General features: G+C 40.4%; 1 protein-coding gene across 1 annotated transcript in view; it reads right to left on the bottom strand.

The window, feature by feature from the left end:
- Positions 1–7,570: 7,570 nt before the first annotated feature.
- LOC124148505 overlaps positions 7,571–22,697 on the bottom strand; it is a 34,663-nt gene continuing 19,536 nt past the window's right edge. The window contains exons 2-4 of the mRNA XM_048395796.1: positions 17,756–17,967; positions 16,833–16,874; positions 7,571–8,754 (exon numbers count right to left, since the gene is read on the bottom strand). Of these exons, the coding sequence (XP_048251753.1) occupies positions 8,621–8,754; positions 16,833–16,874; positions 17,756–17,957 (378 nt within the window). The 5' untranslated portion in view covers positions 17,958–17,967 and the 3' untranslated portion in view covers positions 7,571–8,620. The remainder of the gene's footprint in view (positions 8,755–16,832; positions 16,875–17,755; positions 17,968–22,697) is intronic.

Here is a 22,697-nt window from a genome sequence, read left to right as displayed (position 1 = left end):
AGCATATTATCTTATATTAATAATTGTCTCGTTTGTTTGTTTATTGTTTAACACCGCACTCAGCAATATTCTAGTGATTCATAAACACATGCTCATGATATAGTCGGAATTGTACAATCGACTCTGCTTTATGCAGATAATTCTATTGGATATGGAAAGGGTTTTCTTACTTTGGGATTAGAATTGTGTTGTTCAAACCCATCGTTCCATTTAATTCTTTAGAACTAGAATGGTTTAAATTCTTATGGACCGTACAGTTGCATCAGGATGTTTTGGATCATATTTGATTTAAAAAATATGACACAGAAGCCAACAATCCTTATTGTGTCAATAGACGCACCGGCCTCGTCAACTGCGATCTGGGTCTGTAGGGTAGCCTAGTGGTGAAAGCATTACCGGTGTTCGATTCTCCACATGGGTACAATGTGTGAAGCCCATTTCTGGTGTCCCCCGCCATAATATTGATGGAATATTGCTCAAAGCGGCGTAAAACCATATTCACTCACTGAGATCTATCCAGGGGAGATCCTGACAGAATATTCACAAACCGTGCGATACTGTTCGTTGTTAAATCGAATGATGTAATCTTGACGTATAGCACCCACGCGGGCCTTAGTAACACGATGAAGCCCAAATTGGCAAGCATTAGTCTCATGGGAATGAATAGCGTAAATAATCTGCGTCTGATCCGGGGCTTCGGGTGACGTTTGACGCGATTTTTCAAGCGTTATATATCTTAAACCGGTCAAGTAGGTAACTGATTTTAACGCCTGTCCATGCAATCGATCTTCATGGACAGTATATATATATCGTGCTTCCCACGACATGGTGATGAGACCTTTTACTCGATAGGCTTTGTTACCTCTTCATACAAAACTCCTTGGTTGATTAAAATTGTTTCTTGAGGCCTTGCATTATTTTAAAAATCTTTGTCCCAGAAAAAAATGAACATTTTTAATTTGTCCCCAGGTTTGACTTTGTGGGCTGGATGTGTTGGTCAAAACATAGATTGCGCGATTGTTTTAAATGCTCAATTTCTTCCTTTCACAGAAACACAACAGCGTGTTTTGAATCAGTGATTGAAAAAACTTGGCAGAACGCCACTCGACGTCATTTTGAGAGAGGAAGTATCACAATGACAACACATGTCCTCATAACAACAGTTTTTCCTCTGCCTGCAATCGTTCAATGGACTTTAGCAGAGATTCTTATGAATATGGAAAGGGTTTTGTCTCTTTGATTCTTGTAGTGACCAACTTTGATATCATTTGACGCAAATGTCATTTAATAGTCATTTAATGTTTAAAATGCACAGTTTTGTTAAGCACTATTTCAAAAGTAGCTGTAAATGTATGCTTTATAGATAATAGAGACATTTATGTACTTCTAGGTCGCTATAGTATATTGTGGAAAGACTCGTCTTCATATAGTTTACTCGAAACACATCATGGAGACATTGTGCATCCCGATACCTCTCTCTCCCTCTCTCTCTCTCCCCTATTCTCTCTCTGTCTCACTCTCACTCTCACCCCTCTCTCTCACTCACCTCTCTCTCACTCCTTCCCCACACTCTCCCCCTCTCTCTCTCACGCTCTCCATCCCTCTCACCCCTCTCTAGCTCCAACACTCTTTCTCTCTCTATCTCTCTCTCCCACTCTATCTCCCTACCTCCCTCTCTCTCCCTCTCTCAACTCTTTCTCCCTCACCCATTCTCTCCTACTCTCACCCCCTCTCTCTCTCACCCACTCTCTCACCCCTCTCTCACCCACTCTCTCCACCTCTCTCACTCCCTCTCTCTCTCACTCACTCCCCGACACTCTCCCCTCTCTCTCTCACCCACTCTCTCACTCCCCCCTCTCTCACTTCTCCCTCGCCCACTCTCTCCAACTCTCTCACTCCCTCTCTCTCTTCCTCTCTTTCTCCCACTCTCTATCTCTCTCCCAACCTGTCTCTCTCGAGGTTGGTCAATATGTGCAATAATCCATGCGTCAAAAAAACATTTCACCTCACCTCATCGCCCAAAATTAAAAGTTATCCGGAAGATTTCCGATAAACAGAAATCTGACGTTTCATGGTGTATACGTTTCTATAATGAAGATGGGCCTCCGCTTCACAACATGTGCCTGATCCACTTTCTTTTGTATTGGGTCATAATTCAACATATCCGTATCATTCGTGTCCTTCCGTACACATATATGCATTCCGAGTGTCGTATACAGAAGGGATACAATACAGTAAGTGTGTTCTGAATGAACGTAAAGTCGAACACGGTTAAGTGCTTCAGCTTTAGAACCGAAGTTCAATTGATTTTTTTCATCTTTGAAAATGCATTTTTACAACTGCCGTCACAACAACATATCTAGTTTCATAAAAAATATGGACAGGTTGACAATCGTTATATTTTCAGTTTTTGTAGTACCCAGACACAAATGAAGCAGTGATCACGTTTTATTTAACGGAATGAGATTTTCAGAAGATTCAAAGTGCTTTGATGTTTAATTGTGCGACAGATGGACCAATTAGACCTAATCCTAACGATTTTTAAAAGTCAAAATTTGATAAATTCAAAATTTCAAAGTTGTTGCAATAAACGAATCGTGGGGATGAGTCTTATTATTTATTATCACGATTAAATATGCACATCTTTGTGAAAGAGATAGTAAATTTGCGATGTGACATTCATTGACAAGTGATTTGTTGTGTACAATTTTATCAATATTGTTATGTGGCAGTGTAATTTATTGTTAAACAATGTTGTTATTATATTACATTGTTTCTGTTGAGACTAATTAGGGCAATGCAATGTGTTTCGACACTAATTAGTTGTCAGGAATGTAGTACTATTTAATTAACGCAGCGGTGTGGAAGTTATTGAATTTAGGAGCTTATGGGGTCAAATGTAATGTAGAATCATCTGGAATGTTCTTGTACAGCTAGACTCGTCCAACACTGTATAGAAGTTTCTGGGTGATATTTAGACTATATATATAAGTGGAAGCGTGCCTATCTTATCTCACATTTCATCTCACATTACATCAAGACAACGGATGTGTCAAGATCACTTTTCACCCTAGATATCCAGCCTAGTCCTATTTTTTAAGCTTGACCAGTGTTGTTGCAAGGTAATTATCATTGCCACTGCTGTTATATTTTAAACTGCCACAGTATTTGTACTGACAGAGACTTTTGTACTGCCACACTATTGCGTACTGCCATTATAATTCCTGTGCTGAAATTTGTATTGATTTGTTAACCGAGTTCATTTTATATTACATTTGTTAATGGTATACCATTTCTGTATTGTTTGTTGGTTTCACAATGAATGTTTTGCGTACAGATTACTGGGTTATTTTTTCAATTTGGAAATGGACAAGTAACAATATATTAGTCATATTGTCCAAAATCGTCACAAGTATTGATTTACATTTATAACTGAAGTTATATTCATATGACCACAGTTACCTTTTTATTTGAGTATACATTTTATGTTTATTTTGAAACACCGAGATTTGAATATTGATTTTTCACATGTGATTTTCTAAAGTAAATGAAAACATTTATTTCCTTTGTCTGTTTTTTCCTCTGATTTCGAGTATTATTTTTGTTATATATCTCTGGGGCTTTTGGCTAAAAACGCCACACTGATAGTTAAAGTGTTTTACATTTTGTTGTCTAAAGATACTTACAACTATTGACAGTTTGAAAGCCTGATGACAAGAATGCTGCGGTTCCCAGCTTGACACCGACACGTTCTTATCCAAACAGACATACCCCTGGAGCTTGATCTATCAGGATACCTGTCATCAAGCCCCCGGCTGTTTCCCTAAATCTTTTGAAATAACTAAGTCACATGTCTTCTGAAAATAACAGTTTATATCAGTACGTCCATTAATGTTCACAGAAAAAAACATACATAACTCAACTATTGATAGGCAAAACATAACCTGACACACACACACACACACACACACACACACACACACACACACACACACACACACACACACACACACACACACACACACACACACACACACACACACACACACACACACACACACACACACACACACACACACACACACACACACACACATTTGTTTTTCAAATACTTGATCATAGAACTTTCGTATGCCAAAGGGACACACAACTTTGGACAGCAACTTGCGGTCCCTTAGGAAACTAGGCCACACGTGATCATACCACTATGTGGGCACCGTGTGAATACGGGGTAAATAATTGATGACCACTAATACGGGGTAAATAATTGATGACCACTAATACGGGGTAAATAATTGATGACCACTAGATGAATAATTGCAAAATCTGAAAGAATCTCTGCAATTGCGTTTAAAATGTGGAGAGAAAATGTATTTCACATCCGTTAATATTCGTCAAATAGGAAGGTATGGTCGCCTCAATAACATCGTCTTTGTTGATGGTCAAAGTGTCAGATAATCAAAAACGTAAAGGTCGTTGGTGCATACACACTCAGACACAACCAAACAAAAACGAAAACATACAAATATCCCATAAACATTCTGGCAGCAAATAGACAAGGACAGACATACGATCTGTGGAAATATACCATTAATTGTAACCAATATGTTTTACTTCGTAATTGAGTCATCATATGCTTCCAAAGGGGCGTCGAATGTAATATTGCTGAGAATAAAGACTAAATTGTATCATTATATTCATCATGTCAATCATGCCTATAATGTGAAGCTGTCTAAATGTCAGAAATGCAATTATTTCTAAACAGGCTCATTTTATGACTTCATTGTCTTCGTTAAAAGAGCTGGATATGTTTGCGTTTACCAATATTCCATAAATATAACAAACACAATCATAATTCAAATTTAGCTAGTTTGGTTAAGGATTTACTATTTTCGGAGTTCGGAGATTGATTTATATTATCCGCTTATTAGTTATACATCCAATTGATTAAATGAAAATGAATATGAAAACAATGTTTTGAATGATGGGTTGAAGCTTACTTACAAATTACTTTGGCCACTCAACACACACATCAAAATACCAGTCCACACACCCATCCATCGGCCACTCAACACACACATCAAAATACCAGTCCACACATCCATCCATCGGCCACTCAACACACACATCAAAATACCAGTCCACACCTCCATCCATCGGCCACTCAACACACACATCAAAATACCAGTCCACACATCCATCCATCGGCCACTGAACACACACATCAAAATACCAGTCCACACATCCATCCATCGGCCACTGAACACACACATCAAAATACCAGTCCACACATCCATCCATCGGCCACTGAACACACACATCAAAATACCAGTCCACACATCCATCCATCGGCCACTCAACACACACATCAAAATACCAGTCCACACATCCATCCATCGGCCACTCAACACACACATCAAAATACCAGTCCACACCTCCATCCATCGGCCACTCAACACACACATCAAAATACCAGTCCACACATCCATCCATCGGCCACTGAACACACACATCAAAATACCAGTCCAAACATCCATCCATCTACCCATCTGAACACCTCTGCAATCAGTAAATAATCAGCCGGGCCAAAAAACGTATACACCCATGTTTGATGGTGGCTAAAATGCTTATTAAATGTATTTGATGTGGTGTCATACATGTAGTTGGTACGTTTTTTAAATATACGTTTTTTTTAGTTTCGGCGACCGTTCTCAGCATAGTAACTTTCTCTCTCAGCAGTGGAATACAATGAGTCTAGTATTTGTCCCCCCGCGTCATTTCGTGCCTTTGGGGTTTATACCCCCCCCCCCCCCCTCCCCCCCCACACACACCCCCCACCCCCCACCATCCCCCACACCCCTACACACACATATATATATATATATATATAACTGAATTACTGTTCTATACGGCATCAAACTAAATTCACTCATATCACCTGATACTGTGTCTGGATATGACGTGATGAATGGACGTCTTTCGGTAGTGATTATGAGCTTAAAGATTGATCGATCTGTCGAAGCATTGCAATATGTCCATTGGTCGACGTTAAGTCATTAATGGCTTGTTAAAGAATCAACACTGGATTTGCCGTTCCATTCGGTGATCAAGTGACAAGGGACACGCTTAATGCCAAAATATATACTGTTAAACTCATCGTCATGGGTAGTGTATGGACAGTACTTCGTGGAAAGTGTTTTGATTGTGGTTCTTGGTTACCATATGGATAGTGGTTCTTTGTTAGAGTATGGATAGTGGTTCTTGAAAAGTGTATGGCTAGTGGTTAGTAGCAAGTGTGTGGATAATGGTTCGTGTGATGAGTAGGAGCGTGGCTCTTGGCTAGTGTAAGGATAGGCGAGGTGGGTGAAGTGAGGTGAGGTGAAATGGGGTTTAACGTCGCGTCCAAGATTATTGCACTTATATAGCGACATGCATGTACGTGTGTGTGTTTGTGTTTGTGTGGCTGCTTGTACTAGTCCGGACTGATGCCGATTTATAGTGCTAGCTTACTGAGATACCATGCCACAGTTTAACATGAACACCCCACTCAGACACAGTATACTGACTCCGAGCCGACCAGTCCTTGTTTTAGCCCCTTAATGCCGAGCGCCAGACAGGGTAACCACAAGTACCATCTTTTAACGTCTTTTGGTATGACGTGGCCGGGGATCGAACCCCGGACCTTCCGCTCTCCGGGCGGACGCTCTACCACTAGACAACGGAGGCGGTCTAGTGTAAGGATAGTACTTCGTGGGTGGTGTATGGGTTGTCGTTCGTAGTTGATGTGTGGGTAGTGAAATGGCGTTTAACGTCACGGTTAAGGTTATTGCACCACAAAGCAACGTACATGCACAAGTGGGTCGCTGCTTGTCGTTGTCTGGGCTTCATGCCGGTTTTATAGTGCTTGCCTACTGAGATACCACGCCGAAGGTTAACATGTATAACCCACTCAGACACAGTATACGACCTTTCATCCTTACATCCCCTTAACATCGAGTGCCAGCCAGGTTGCAGTGACAATGGCCTATAACGTTTTAGTGCTGCAGTGATCTTTAAGTGTTTTAGTGACATAATGGTGTAAAGCATTTGAATGATAATGTGTCCATTTCATTGTGGCTTAGTGTTTGAATCACACAGTGTGTTCTAGCTGAACAATCAGTTCGCAGGCAGGGTAACAACAAGTACCATCCTTTAACGTATTTTGGTCTGTCGCGGTCAGGGAATCGAACCACCGACTTTTCAGTCTCCGGGCATTAGTGCATTGGTGGTTCATGGGTAGTGTAAGGGTAGTAGTTCGTCAATAGTGTCTTGATATTGGCTCCTGAGTTGTATGGATAGTGCTTCGTGAGTGTATGGATAGTAGGCCGTTTGCAGTCCATGGATAGTGGTTCATGCTCAGTGATTGGTGTGTAGGTCAGGGGTAGTGGTTCTTAAACAGTGTATGGGAAGTGGTTCGCAGGTAGTTGTTCATGGTAAAAGAACAGAATCAATGGTTCATTGGAATGTACAGGTAGTCATTCGTGGGTAGTTTCTGGGTAGTCTAACAACAATTGAAACATGAAGACTGTGATAGTCTCTCTCCACTTTAATGTCAACACACAAGGAAGGTTAAACAATTCTATAATCAGGAAATATCGGCAAAATGTGGTATCATGTCAACTGATCTACACCAAATATGGAGTCTATTATGAGAAAGATATCATTTTTAAATTATTAAACTAAATCTAAATTATATTGTTGTAATAGCACCCGATATGATAAAATATAGGCTTATAATACTTTCGAAGTTTAACTAAATAATTAAGCTTTGTACTTAATATTTACTCTGCAATATATCCTTTTGACGTCATGCTGACTGACGTCATATCTGGGCAACGTCATAGGTGGAATACAATAGTTTCTCGCCAAACCCTGCCTGGACATATAAGCACACAAGGGGTCAAGGACAATGCTTATTGTTTTTATTCTAAGTTTCGTATCCAACAAGGTTGCTTGTCCAGTCAGCACGCCAGAATCGTTCACCAACTTACCATTGGCAGTGGAGTTTTAAAGAGGAATTGTTAATAACCTACTACTCTGTGAGTATCATGAAGCAAAATTGTCTTATCGGAAAACATTTACAAAACAACAAAATCATCACAATCAAGAGCGAAACAATAGGCGACTACACACAGATATTAACATTTACTGACAATGTTTTTCGACAACACTAGCCAAACTGCCACTTTCAAATGGCCTACTCTACTCCCTTGGCCCAAACGTAAAGAAATATGTCATATTTTATCGTAATTCGGTTACCAAATTTTGATCACTATCCAACTCAGGTACAACTCAAAATCAGTTTTCTTGACAGTAGAATTGAAGGGGTCCCAGTTCAATATGCAGAATGGTAGCTGAGGAGCCTTCAGAGGGACACTGCTGTACCCCAAATATTGCACGCTTGGAGTGGAAACACCCTTCACTTCACGGAAGTATGGACAAACAGGTTCTCTCACTCATCCAGTCGGTTCACAATTTAGCGTAGAGCTGCTCTTCGGGACATGTTCCTATTCAATACTGTTCGTTAACATCACACTGTTTTTTTTCAAGTCGCAGGAACATCCGGCAATTCCAGCGCGACCTAGCGGCCTGCGTTCATCATTTCCTGTAATTGTTCCATTGTGACTCGAGGCCGCAGTATAGGAGGTTTCTCTCTTGCCCGGAGCTGATCCAGAGTGCTCGTTATGAAGTTAACATTGTCCAACCCCGCAATACCTGCAACAGAGAATCACAATGAGTGTCTTGTAGTGTTTGTTTGTTTGTTGTTATACGCCGCACTCAGCAATATTCCAGCTATATGACGGCGGTCTGTTAATAATGGAGTCTGGACCAGACAATCCAGTCATTGTCGTCATGAACATCGATCCACGCCGTTGGGATCAATGACATGCATCAACCAAGTCAGCGAGCCTGACCATCCGATCCTGTCAGTCGCCTTTTCGACAAGCATAGTCGCCTTTTACGGCAAGCACGGGTTGTTGAAGATCTATTCTACCCCGGATCTTCACGGGTCGTTAAGTGTCGACGTGTCTTATAATAACATTGTTCCAGTGTCTGAATAATATCTAACAATGTTCTAGTGTAACAGTGTCTTACAGTGTTCTTGTGTCTTACAATCAGTGGCAGTCAGTGCTATGGTGCCTCAGCTGCCTACATTATGTTCGTGCTGCTCTATCCGGAAGTGTTTTAGTGCAGCAGTTGCCTGTACTTTTTAGTGCTGCTGTGGTCTATAGTGTTTGAGACCTGCCGTGTTCTATTGTACTACAGTTATTCAGTTTTCTATAGCATTTTAGAGCTGACGTGGACCACGTAGTTTAAAGCTGCTGTGGCCGAAAGTAGTTTAGTGCTGCTGTGACCTAAATTATTTCAGTGCTGCTGTGGCCTGTAGTGTTTAAGAGCTAGTGTGGACAAAATTATTTCAGTGCTGCTGTGGCCTGTAGTGTTTTAGTGCTACTGTGGCCGGTAGTGTTTTAGAGCTAATGTGGCCTGTAGTGGTTTAGTGCTGCAGTGGCCTGTAGCGTTTAATGCTGCGGTGGCCTGTAGTGTTTTAGTGCTTCTGTGGCCGGTAGTGTTTCAGAGCTGATGTGGCCTGTAGTGGTTTTGTTCTGCAGTGGTCTGTAGTGTTTTAATGCTGTTATGATGTATAGAGTTACAGTGACAATGTCCTATACCGTATTAGTGCTTCTACGGGCTTTAGTGTTTCAGTGACACAGTGGCTGGAGCGTTTGAGTGATAATGTGACGTAAACATTGTGGCCGTGTGTTGCAATCCCATACTGTGTTTTAGTTCAACAATCGGTTGCACCATAGATAATTACGCCTGCATTAGCAACAAATATTCCTTAATGTATAAATTAAGAGTGATCATTGGATCATTTTGATGTCATATCCACTGCTCGTGACTATATCTACAAACTATCTGCATATTATTCTATGATTATGGAAAGAGTTGTGTCCCTTATATTGTAACTCATACAGTCTATGCCTTTCCCATTATAATTTTTAAAGATACCTATGATTGTGGGTTCGAATCCCGGTTCGCCCCGATTATGTTTCTAGGTTTGTCAGCACCATACCCGTGCTCGTGAGTCTCACCGAAGTGGTAAACGTCTGAAACCTGCATCACTTCGGGCTTTCCTCCCACATTCAGCTGACACGCCGTGATATAACTGGAATACTGTTAAAAGCGGTGTTAAACACAACTGACTCACTTACTACGATTTTAATGGAATCAAAATATCGTTCAGCTGATTTGATACTTTTTAGCTTCAAAGAAAAGGCCTACAACACTTATGAGACACAGATTGTCTAAGATTAAGATTTAATTGAATCAATTTTTATTCATAACAGTTAAAGTTTCTTTTGTCTCTCACGGGAGGTAGCATTCGATACCATTGCCACCCTCATATAACTGGAACAACCATTATGTCTGGCAATGTAGGGTTTTCTCCGCCTAGATTTTGTCCCAGAAAAAAACACCCCTTTCGTCTGTCAATTAGGTTTCATCTAACTTCGTTTATTCCAGTTTTTTAAAATAAAACAAAATAGAACACACACATCAAATGACACGTGTTGGTGATCTGTCTGAGACTGTCACGTATTTTAAAACTGTAATTCTACGGGGTTTGGGTATATGAGCTAACTCAGTTAGATCACTAGTCGCATAAGTTACCCACTTCTCCGTGCAGTGGCGTATACGGTTCAGTCCTGCTAGATGTCGCCACACTATTCCAACACAAAGCACATCGCGAGCCGAGAGCCTCACCATGAGAAAGTGTCAACGGTCACTGATGTAGGCATTGGACTTTTATGGATAACACCTTTTAGTGATTTCAACAACGTTTCACGGCTACTTCTTGTCCCTTCATCACGTGAATGGTGATTGCGAGTTCAATCAAACAGATGTGCCAACAACTGGTTTTCATAACCGTCACAAATGGAGTTTGAAAACATCTTCTTGTAATTTACCAGTAAACAACAATTATGTGCAAAGCATCAGCTGATGGCTGTATTTCATTGGTTGAGTCTTCAAAGCTATAAAAGTCGCATTCTCCCAACATGCACATAGTTTTACTTTGGCCAACCAATAATTTAAGCCAGGTTAACTTCTTGCAAGGGACATATGTTTACAGCGAATAGATTTCATTTGAAAAGATTGGAAATGGTGTTTATTAGGCACTCTGTTAAATTGTTATGTCTTCAAACTACGCTTTGTTCAACGTATTACGTTTTGGAATTGTATGTTTTTTCGGATAAAAGACTTGAGAAGGTTTCTATCGAATAGGTATAACGAACCCTTTATTAATTTGGACCCATGAAGATCCGGGGTAGAATAGGTCTTCAGCAACCATGCTTGCCGTAAAAGGTGACTATGCCTGTCGTAAGATGCGACTAATGGGATCGGGTGGTCAGGCTCGCTGACTTGGTTGATGCATGTCATCGATCCCAATCGCGTGAATCGATGCACATGATATCAATCACTGGATTTTCTGGTCCAGACTCGATTATTTAAAGACCGCCGTCATATATCTGCAATATTGCTGAGTGCGGCGTTAACGAAGTTAAACATAACTCGCTCATTCACTCACTCACTCACTCACTCACTCCAGCATTGGTAACCTCAATGTGTCGTGTTCTGGGACAATCCGTTGTACTGGCTGACCTTGACTCTCGTCTATTGTACATGCATGTGCTGTGCTACCACCAGATATGCCGACAATATTGGCTTGAAAGATACTGTTCTGATGTATTCGGTTGCTATTACAGGGGGCTTTTGGGTAGCCTAGTGGTTAAAGTGTTCGCTCGCCACGCCGAAGGCCCGGGTTCAATTCCTCACATGGGTACAATGTGTGAAGTCCATTTCAGGTGTCCCCCGCCGTGATGTTCCTGTAATATTGCTAAAAGCGGCGTAAAACCATACTCACTCGCTTACTGTTTCTATTACATGCATAAGAACCCAACGAGAACCAAATTACCAACGTTACAAAATTAGGTATATGATGTTTGAGGATAATGTAGACTGGTTGTTCTCCTGCATAGGCGTTTTGTATTTACTGTTTTACGTTTACAATTGTTCCGATTACATGTTTACAAATATTGTTTTTTTTCATGTTTTCTATCTGCTCATAATTTTTTAATCTTTAGTGTTTGTTTGTTGTTTAACGCCACAAGCAGAGGTATTCAAGCTATATGACAGCGGTCTGTAAATATCCGAATCTGGACAAGACAATCTGGTGATTGACATCATGAGCATAGATCTACGCAAATGGAATACGATGACATGCATCAACCAAGTCAGCGAGCCTGACCACCCGATTCCGTTAGTCGCCTCTTACGACAAGCACGGGTTGCTGAAGACCCGGAATCTTCACGGCATGTTTTAGATCTATATACGATGGATAACTGCGATGCCAAACAAGTAGTTTAATTATTATTATTTTATTTCCCGAAAGTAGAATGTATGTATCACGGAATAGCGGACACCCAAGAGCTGCGCTGCAGACGTCGAGCATATTGTCTTGAGAGAAATAATTAAGTTCTGTTCTACAAGTAAATCAACCCAACCAGAATCAGATATATCATGTTTAGAAATATACTTCACGTTCTAACCCTTTGGCCTTTAATATTGAACACACTCTTGTATCTTATAATGGGTAATATTCCGGTTAAGTTACAAAGCTACGAATGCAATATACATTGAAATAAACCACAGAGAACAAGTCATTTATACACCGATACGGCAGACGGCAGATGGCAGATAGCTTGTCGGTTAATCTGTCGTGTAGGCAATGCAAAGACCTTCCGCTGTACAGTATACGCTTAGCATACACTTGAAACATCAAGGAGCTTTACGAATCTGAGATTTCTTTTCCATCTTGTATTCCCAGGATTAATTCAACAGAATAGGAAGACAACTTGTTCCTAAACTGTTGGTGAGATCATATTCGATTGTCATTGAAATAAGACAGGAACCTTTAGGTTAAAACATTTTCAAAGCCAGTTTTAAAATTTGTGATTCCTGTTTTTTTTTAAAGAATCGTTTTTAAATGTTAGATTTATCCTTCCAAAACAACAAGTACATTCCATTTATTGATCAGTATCTCTGGAACACAATCGAGGCACGCTGCAAATATTATTGTGAACGGCTTTCTTGTCGTGGTTTTGGGGCGGTAGGGTAGCCCAGTGGTGAAAGCGTTCGATCTTCACGCCGAAATGATGGGTTCGATTCGTGGATATTGTGTGACACCCATTATTAATGTCCCCTGCGGTGACTTTGATGGAATGTCCTACAAGCGGCGTAAAACCTCTCTCACGCACTCTTCAATAATTTCAAGGACACCATTGTTAGACGGTGAATCGCTTGGCTTTTGTAGAAGAATTAACACCAAAAGTACAAAAAGGATATGCCGTTATTAAAAATAGAATTTTTTTTACCTAAGGACAAAAAGGCTACAATTCTACTTTACTGGGGATTTAGAGAGCCTTGAAATATCGACTTCCATCTGCGAACAACAACCTGATGTTCCAAAGAGCTGTTGATCAGAGATCGAGCTGTTGGGTAGCATAGTTTTTGAAACGGGTCTTGATTCGTGCATCCAAATGTGAGATTTATTACTTTGTTGTCTAACGCCGCCCTAAGCAATAAAAAATCGTGTCCGGCCGAACAAAGCAGGAATTGATATTGTCAGCAACGATCCCCACTGCCGGGTTACACGTGTCAAGTCACCGAGCCTGACCACACGTTTCCTAAAGTCGCCTCTTTCAGGCAAGCAAATGTCGCTGGGGACCAATTCTAACCCGGAAACCAAATATTTGTTGCCTCTTCCATGATACAAAATACTACTTGCAGATTATATATACCTCGATGCAAATATGAAGTCTAAAGTGAGTGAGTGAGTGAGTGAGTGAGTGAGTTGGGTTTAACGCCGCTTTCAACAGTATTCCAGTTATATCACGGCGTGTCAGCTTAATGTGGCAGGAAAGCCCGAAGTGATGCAGGTCTCAGACGTTAACCACTTCGGTGAAACCCACGAGCACGGGTATGGTGCTGACAAACCTAGAAACATAATCGGGACGAACCGGGATTCGAACCCACAATCATAGGTTTCTGGCGTGCCCAAGGGACGCAACTCTGCACAGCGAATCGCGGCGCCTTAGACGACTGGGCCACCCGTGCCCCCATTAAGTCTAAAGTGGAGCCAGAGGTTTCTGTCCAGTAACATAGAACATCGCAGGCTGTTCACTTTGAAAAATGACGTCATTCAAGTTCAACATGATCTGCAAGTTTACTACAATATCTGAAAAACACGCACGTTGAGACGCAGGTGCGCATGGCTCAACCGTAGGACAAGAAGACAAGATCGACAAAGACATCCAGGGAAGATTAAGTTTGAATGTCGAATGTCATATTCATTGTATCTACAGCCTGTTTTCCTCACACTCACTCTTGACAAGCACACTCAACCACGACAGCTACCAGTGTATCTGTACGTCAAGTGTGTATGTCTGTGGCGAGATGGTGTTGTTGAGAAGGACTACCCTCACCTCGTACATCAGTGTTACCAGAGTACCCAAAGTTCACACCAGTGTGCTTCAAATGCTACACATGGATGTGAGTGAGTGAGTTTGGTTTAACGCCGCTTTTAACAGTATTCCAGTTATATCGCGGCGTGTCAGCTTAATGTGGGACGAAAGCCCGAAGTGATGCAGGTCTTAGACGTTAACCACTTCGGTGAAACCCACGAGCACGGGTATGGTGCTGACAAACCTAGAAACATAATCGGGGCGAACCGGGATTCGAACCGGGATTCGAACCCATAATCATAGGTTTCTGGCGTGCCCAAGGGACGCAACTCTGCACAGCGAATCGCGGCGCCTTAGACGACTGGGCCACCCGTGCCCCTACAGATGGATGAATATCGAGATCTAACGAATGAAATCAAAGGCAAATCTGTTTATAGCAACTGACGAGGTTTGGGGGAGTGGGTGTGGTTTTACCCGCTTTTGTAACATCACGGAATAACAGCGACCCAGAGAAAGAATAATCATCACAACTGTACCCATATTGGAAAGAGAAACTTGTTTTTCGTAATGAGAGGTGAATGGTTCATCGCGAGGACATTCCGTCGCCTTGACAATCGAAACTCTACACTGAGGGAGGTAGAAGCGACACCAAAACCTTTCAAACGAGTTGAAATCTGACATCCATACCTAGATTCTCTCAATTATTAACTCCAAGTACCAATATTAAGAAAATCTGAAAAATCTGAACAATTTTTACATGGAAACTTTCTCAACATGTCTATCGAAATTTGCCAAATATTATTTTAATATTATACCTAAAATAAAAGTGACAAAACCATTTCCAAATATCTGCTAAAAGTCCATTGTACGTTTCTAACTATGTCATAAGTATGTATTTATTAATCACTATAAAACAGCGATGATGCCAGGTGTTTTCGAAAAGACGAGCATATCCTGCCCACCAGGTGGCACCCGTTACAAACACATGCTAAGGCAAGTCAATTGTTCACATTTGGTACAAGATAAATAGGAAAGAATTGCCTCAGACATCATTTTGGTCAGTGATGGGTCAACTTTGGAAATGTCCTTCACGTGTCTATCACAAACAACTTTTAAAGCTTGACTAAGGCCTTGAATATTGTAACCCTGATCAAACAACGTTTGAGTTGGAGCGCATCACATTCCGGGGATCAATGCAGAATTTCTGCCAAAAGTATACGACACGTATAGGCCACCTAATATACTATAAGCCAAATGTATAATAGCCTCATGTATATTATATTGGGAACATATCTTCTAAATTTCTCAACCACAGCTGCCACTTTAAATATCCTGAGATAAATTTTAGGTTGGTATTTTACCTTTAAACTGTTACAGTAATGCATATGGACTGTTTAAGTCGATTTTGTTTCACTCACAATAACATGTTATGTTTGTGCGCTGAAGACCACAACCACATTCCACAACTTGGATTTCCAATATTGCAAAACGTCTTGTGTTAACACATACGTACTATTGATTTCAAACTTTAACTTCTAAAAAAATGTAACAGTTCATGTGTTTCATGTTGTCAGGAAATTCTTCCTTTTTTAAGGAAGGTCCATGACAGAAAACTTGTCAACATGTATGACGACATAGTTAATTGAACGATAACCCTTACCTTAAATCCGGAAGGTGTAGATATTTATTGATCTAATATCCGGACAAAACCAAAAAAGTATTTGACACCATGCAAACAATCGTTCGCGTGTTTTAAAAGAGCTACACGATGATAATAAAAATAATAAATTAACGTCAGTAGGCTAGTCTACAGGCCAGGGCCCCGTTCCACAAAGCGATCGCAGCGTTAAGACGATCGTAACTCCCATACTTTAACATAGACTTAAGATAGTCGTGGCCCAGGTGTTTCTTCGAGAACTAGAGCATCCAGGTGATGTAATTGCCAGCGTTTGCATCAATGGTCATGATTCTTGCCACGTGTCATATGTATGGTATCGCATATGATATTGCATATGATATTAACCAAGACTCCGTTGATCTGGAAACCCGTCTTACCGACCAATCCTTGTCGGATCGCAATATATAGGGAACGAACGCTGCACCAATGATTTGTTACTCCGGAAATATGATAATCCAAATATGATCTTACCAAGGGCGTACCTCTTTTGAACTGTGTGACACTAGTCAGGGCCTTCTTAAATGTATCCTGTATTTGGCTTTAAATACATTTATGTAAGGTAACTAAGAGCTGTATATATGGTAGATACTCACCAAATCGTTTTCTTCTTAGCGCTGAACTCGGCGATAATAAGGCTGCAAAAAACAGCAACAGATTATCTCATGTATGGTTTATAAAAATCAAAGCAGAATGATGATGCATTCATAAAAGAACTTAAAACAGTATATATCATGATTAGTTATATTTAGAGAGCATATATTACGCAAACATGCATGTGTACAGTTCACATCCTTATGAACCATATGACCATATGAACTCAACACGAATTGCGACGCCTTAAAGACGTGGTCTATCCTTGACCCCTCAATCAAAGGAAACGTTTTCATAAGCATACATCTGGGCGATATCTATTATGTAATCATGTCACTTCATATTATGTAAGAGTGAGCATCTTAATGGTAAATAACATTCGGGTCTGAACGTGAATAAGTTTCTAATTTATATTCTTCTGTGTTTGGGTCAAAGGTGTGTTAGAGACAGGATAAATATGTTTCGCTCACTGCTTTAAAAACGTTGTTTCTTTCATTGCATGGAGCCGGACAAATTAATGTCATAACCCTCTTTTACAGGAAATCAATTTATTATTTTGAAAGTGAGACAAAAAATACATTTCCAGTATTATCTGGAAGAAATGATGAAAATGATCGGGTTTTTTTAATTTGTTGTTAAACGCTGAATTCAGCAATATTCCAGCTATATGGCGGCGGTCTGTAAATAATTGAGTCTGGATCAGACAATCCAGTGATTGACATCATGTGCATCGATCCACGCAATTGGGATACGATAACATGCATCAACCAAGTCAGCGAGCCTGACCACCCGATCCCGTTAGTCGCCTCTTACGACAAGCATAGTCGCCTCTTACGACAAGCATGGGTTGCTGAAGACCAATTCCAACCCGGAATCTTCATGGGAACAAAATGGTCCGTCCTTTTCTAGGAATGTGAATACTCACCGTGACTATATATATATGGTGATGTATATCCCCTCTCCCCAAGGCGAAACAATATCCGCATTAGCTGCATCTGTTTATCAAGCTGTGGGTTGCCCTGGCTTTCCGGAAGCGGAAGTGCTAAACACGTGAGAGGAAGTGCACACAGACACAGGCACACCAGCACTCGCTGGACGGAAGGGGCTGTCCCCCAGTCGCGGGGCATTCTGGGGTAGCTGCAATCAACCAAACAGACGCTAATCAATCAAGCAATCTCAGCCATCTACGTGAACGTCATACAAAGTCTACGCCCTACTTACAATGATTATGATCAAAAGTAGGGAGGGCTTGTGATCTGCATGCGTAATTGTAACCAGTCTATTTGAGGGATCTTAAAGATTATTGATTTATTAGCAAGTGGCCTATGTGAGAAAGTTTAATCCCCCTGTAGGCGTTTGGAACCAGAAATTGGCGACGCTGGCTTTGCACCTATCTGGGTTAAGAACACTCAAACTCCTTCTCAAGTATAAACTAACAAGGTTACATTATTAGTATGTAAATTTGTCTCTCTGTTCTTTTAAGTTCCGCACATATTAATAAGATTGCAAATACGTTCACAACATCCTTATACGTTCACAACATCCTTCAAACCTATATTTGTCAAAAGGTTTCACCTACATTTCATCTAGTGAGCAAGTAGCGTGTAAATGTGTGATACTATTTCCGTATGAACTAGTTTCAAATTGGTAACGCTCTCGGATCCCCATACCCTCTCTGTTGGCGTTGTAATAGGCGCACTAATGGATAGTTTGAAGGAATTATTGGTTCAATTAGGATCCCTGTGAGGATTTCGACAAATGCAATGTACATACGGTCACCCGAATTCACCCAAGGTCACGTTGGTCAGAATCGTACAATGCGTGCCTGTTATATAGTTATCCCTCATTATTTCATATGTAGTGTCATCTAACTTTCAGTTTTGTCCGTAAACTATTATTGTGTCAAATGTGGCGTGAAGAGGCATCATGGGGCAAACCAAGAGATGCCAGTGGAGTTTATCACCAGGGGTCTCGGCAAGGTTTTATCATGTAGACAATATTGAATAAACATTATCAAGGTCAAAACGCCTATAACTGTAATTGATTATGAAAAGTTAAAAAATGCCTTTAGTAATATATAAGACATAGCGTCACGTGACTATTAATAACCGCTGGTTAATTTTAATTTGATACCTTCAAATGCATTTTCAAGAACCCTTCGCGCACCAAAATGTCGCCAGTTAAGATTATATTAATTCAGAATATGTGTTGTTAATTCGCAACTGCAAATCTTTTCTTTCTTAATCAGTAATGTAATAAATTGGATCGTCAAAGAAAAAATGAGGGCTATAGATGAATCAGTGTTAAAAGCCATGTGAAGCTATTCCAACCACTCGTGCTGAGAAGTCCAATTCCCTTGTTCCCATAAAGAAATTGAAACAGACTTCGCGTTTCTCAAGATGCTGTTTCTCAAGATGTCAGAAAATTCGTGCGTGATTGTGTTACTATTTTTGCTCTTAGAATTACCTTTGAGTGGATTTATATGGACTGCAATGTTCAAAACAGGTTTTAATATTTGTTATAACATATTCACAAAAGATAAATGGAATAATGACAATGGAAATAGAAAACGAGATAGCCCTTTTCAACGACATTTTCACAAAATAACAAAAAGGCATCGTTTGTAGGGAGGTATGTTTTTTGCTTGTTTGTTGTTTAACGCCGCACTCAGCAATATTCCGCTATATGTCGGCGTTCTGTAAATAATCGAGTCTGGACCAGACAATTCGGTGATTGATAATCATGAGCATCGATTCACGCAATTGGGATACAATGACATGCACCAACCAAGTCAACGAGCCTGACCACCCAAACCCGTCAGTCGCCTTTTACGACAAGCATGAGTTGCTGAAAACCTATTTTAACGAGGATCTTCATTTGGAAAAAAAATGTATACATTTATTTCCAGTATTTCATTACACGGCCAATAAGCTTGTTCCTTGTATCCGATGCTAATTAAGCGGAAAATGAGAAGACACATTTATCTCGTATCCCCGCCCAAATCGATGACTGTACGAGTCGCTGATGACTCGAAATGTTCCATTTTCAAGATGACATGGCTGATTAAAGACTAACATTTCTTTTGTCTGGGGAACTGGAAAAAACATATGACCTCGGACAAGGTGAAAAAAAAAGAAGATTTCGAACTTATCTTACAAAGATTTAAAGATGATTTGTATAACTGCGCTTATAAGAAGGGTTTGGTTTGGTTTGGTTTGTTGTTTTACGCTGAACTCAGCAATATTCCAACTATATGACGGCGATCTGTAAATAATCGAGTCTGGACCAGACAAAAAACAACATGAGCATCCCGGATCTTCACGGGTCTCATTAATGTCTAACATACCACCGAAATACCACCGATACCTACCTAGTAACTTTAACGTATGTCGATAGTATATCAGTAAAGTTGGTGATTGCTTCGCCTACAGATGGACAGTGTGGATCGTTTCTCCCCAAAAAAGTCACTGGATTGTGTAGTCCAGACTGGATAATTCACAGACCGCCGTCATACAGCCAGAATATTTTTTAGTGCGGCGTTAAACAACACATCAATAAAATCGGAGTCATGTATGACGCCAAATAGGTAATTGATTTCTGTTCCTTGATTCCTTAACTCCAATATGAGTATGTCACTCTGTTAACAAAAACAAATGTGATTTGACGGATTAATATTACAGGATATGATTTGTTTTTAAATGGTTATTCCGAACGGAAATGTGGCGTACGTTGTGTTTAACTTTTTTCAAGGTGCATAATTAAATTTGAATCTTCCCTCATGAACAGTTAACCGTTTTAGAATTAAATACGCCCAATAGTATATCAATCCCGGACAAGACAAGAACTCACACAAAAACACGGCTTGGCGCTGTCATTTTAAAAACCTCTTTGCTATCAACATGGCCCCAGATAATGTTTCTGAAAGCTCATCGAAACGGTCGAGGACAGCAACACGCATTATATAGCGCTGAAGTGATAGATACATTCTTGATGTGCAAATAACATGTTCGAGACACTGTAAAAACCTCTCCGGGGACTGGGAAGTCTTCTTCAGCTGTGTCTAATAAGAACTGCTATAGGAGTAATGATTGATAGACTAAGTGTATTCCCTGATACTTAAAGACAAAAGTTACTTAGACATACAAAACATTTTACATATCACAGTGACAAACTCTATGTAATTACGGTAACGAGTGACAGTCCACATGAAGAGCGTTCCAACAAAAAGTCATTCGAGAGCATTCTTTATTTCTTGCAAAAAACAAGCAATAACATTTGGTTTTGGTTTAACGTTTTTAATTTTAGTTTTAAAATAAAATAATCCACATAACCCCTCACTCACTCACTCACCCCGCGTGCCGAATCGTAGTTGAAAATGAATATGAATAGCTTGTTGCACCTTAAACCATACATTAAATGAACACTTAAGATGTATGAAGTATCAGTAAAAACTTTTGAAATACCCTAACAACGCCTACCAAGAAAATCATAGAAAATGCTTTGTCACTTTGATGACATTGGATATACCACATGTTTGTCTAAAGAACAAAATTTAACCTTTTCCCCATTGTTTTGGATAACTCAAAGCAACAAATCCCTTTCCACAATCACAAGAAATATCTGTTATTGATTTGCTATTGATCTATCGTGCAAAATCACATTACTAAATGATTTATTTTGTCTAGAAATGCTAGCGTGTAAATCGTTTCATAATTTTGGTTTTACAAATCCAAAATTGCATTCTTTACAGGGAATGTGGTAGGTGTCCTTTGTACAAGATGATAAAATATTGGTAAAAACTTTTGAAAATGATAAAGAAAAACCATGTAACGTACTATGATGACACTGAATATACCGACCGTCCCCATAGTTTTGGATGTGCATGATTTGACCTACACGTACTTCTTTGTAACTAAGCTCAATATTCATTTCACGCGTGAAGATCAGGGTCAGAATAGTTCTTCAGCAACCCATGCTTGACGTAGAAAGGCGACCTCGCCTGTCGTAAGAGGCAACGAACAAGATCGGGTGGTCAGGCTCGCTGACTTGGTTGATGCATGTCATCGTATTCCAATTGCTTAATTGCTTATCCCAGTGGCTTATTTTAGGGGAAACGATCCACACTGTCCGTCTGTTTGCGAAGCAGTCACCAACTTTACTGATATACTATCGACATACGTTAAAGTTATTAGGTAGGTATCGGTGGTATTTTAGACATTAATGAGACCCATGAAGATCCGGGATAGAATAGGTCTTCAGCAACCCATCCTTGGCGGAAAAAGGCGACCTCGCCTGTCGTAAGATGCGACGAACGGGATCGGTTGGTCAGGCTCGCTGACTTGGTTGATGCATGTCATCGTATCCCGTGAAGATCCGGGGTAGAATAGGTCTTCAGGAACCCATCCTTGGCGGAAAAAGGCGACCTCGCCTGTCGTAAGATGCGACGAACAAGATCGGGTGGTCAGGCTCGCTGACTTGGTTGATGCATGTCATCGTATCCCAATTACTTATCCCAGTGGCTTATTTTAGGAGAAACGATCCACACTGTCCATCTGTAGGCGAAGCAGTCACCAACTTTACTGATATACTATCGACATACGTTAAAGTTACTAGGTAGGTATCGGTGGTATTTCGGTGGTATTTTAGACATTAATGAGACCCGTGAAGATCCGGGGTAGAACAGGTCTTCAGGAACCCATGCTTGCCATAAAAGGTGACTAAGCTTGTTGTAAGAGGCGGCTAACGGGATCGGGTGGTCAGGCTCGCTGACTTGGTTGATGCATGTCATCGTATCCCAATTGCTTGGATCGATGCTCATGATGTCAATCACTGGATTGTCTGGTTCAGACTTGATTATTTACAGACCG

The sequence above is a fragment of the Haliotis rufescens genome, unplaced genomic scaffold, assembly GCF_023055435.1.
Source record: "Haliotis rufescens isolate VD_foot unplaced genomic scaffold, xgHalRufe1.0.p SCAF_146, whole genome shotgun sequence".
Lineage (NCBI taxonomy): Eukaryota > Metazoa > Mollusca > Gastropoda > Lepetellida > Haliotidae > Haliotis > Haliotis rufescens.
This window is presented reverse-complemented; position numbering and strand designations above follow the sequence as displayed.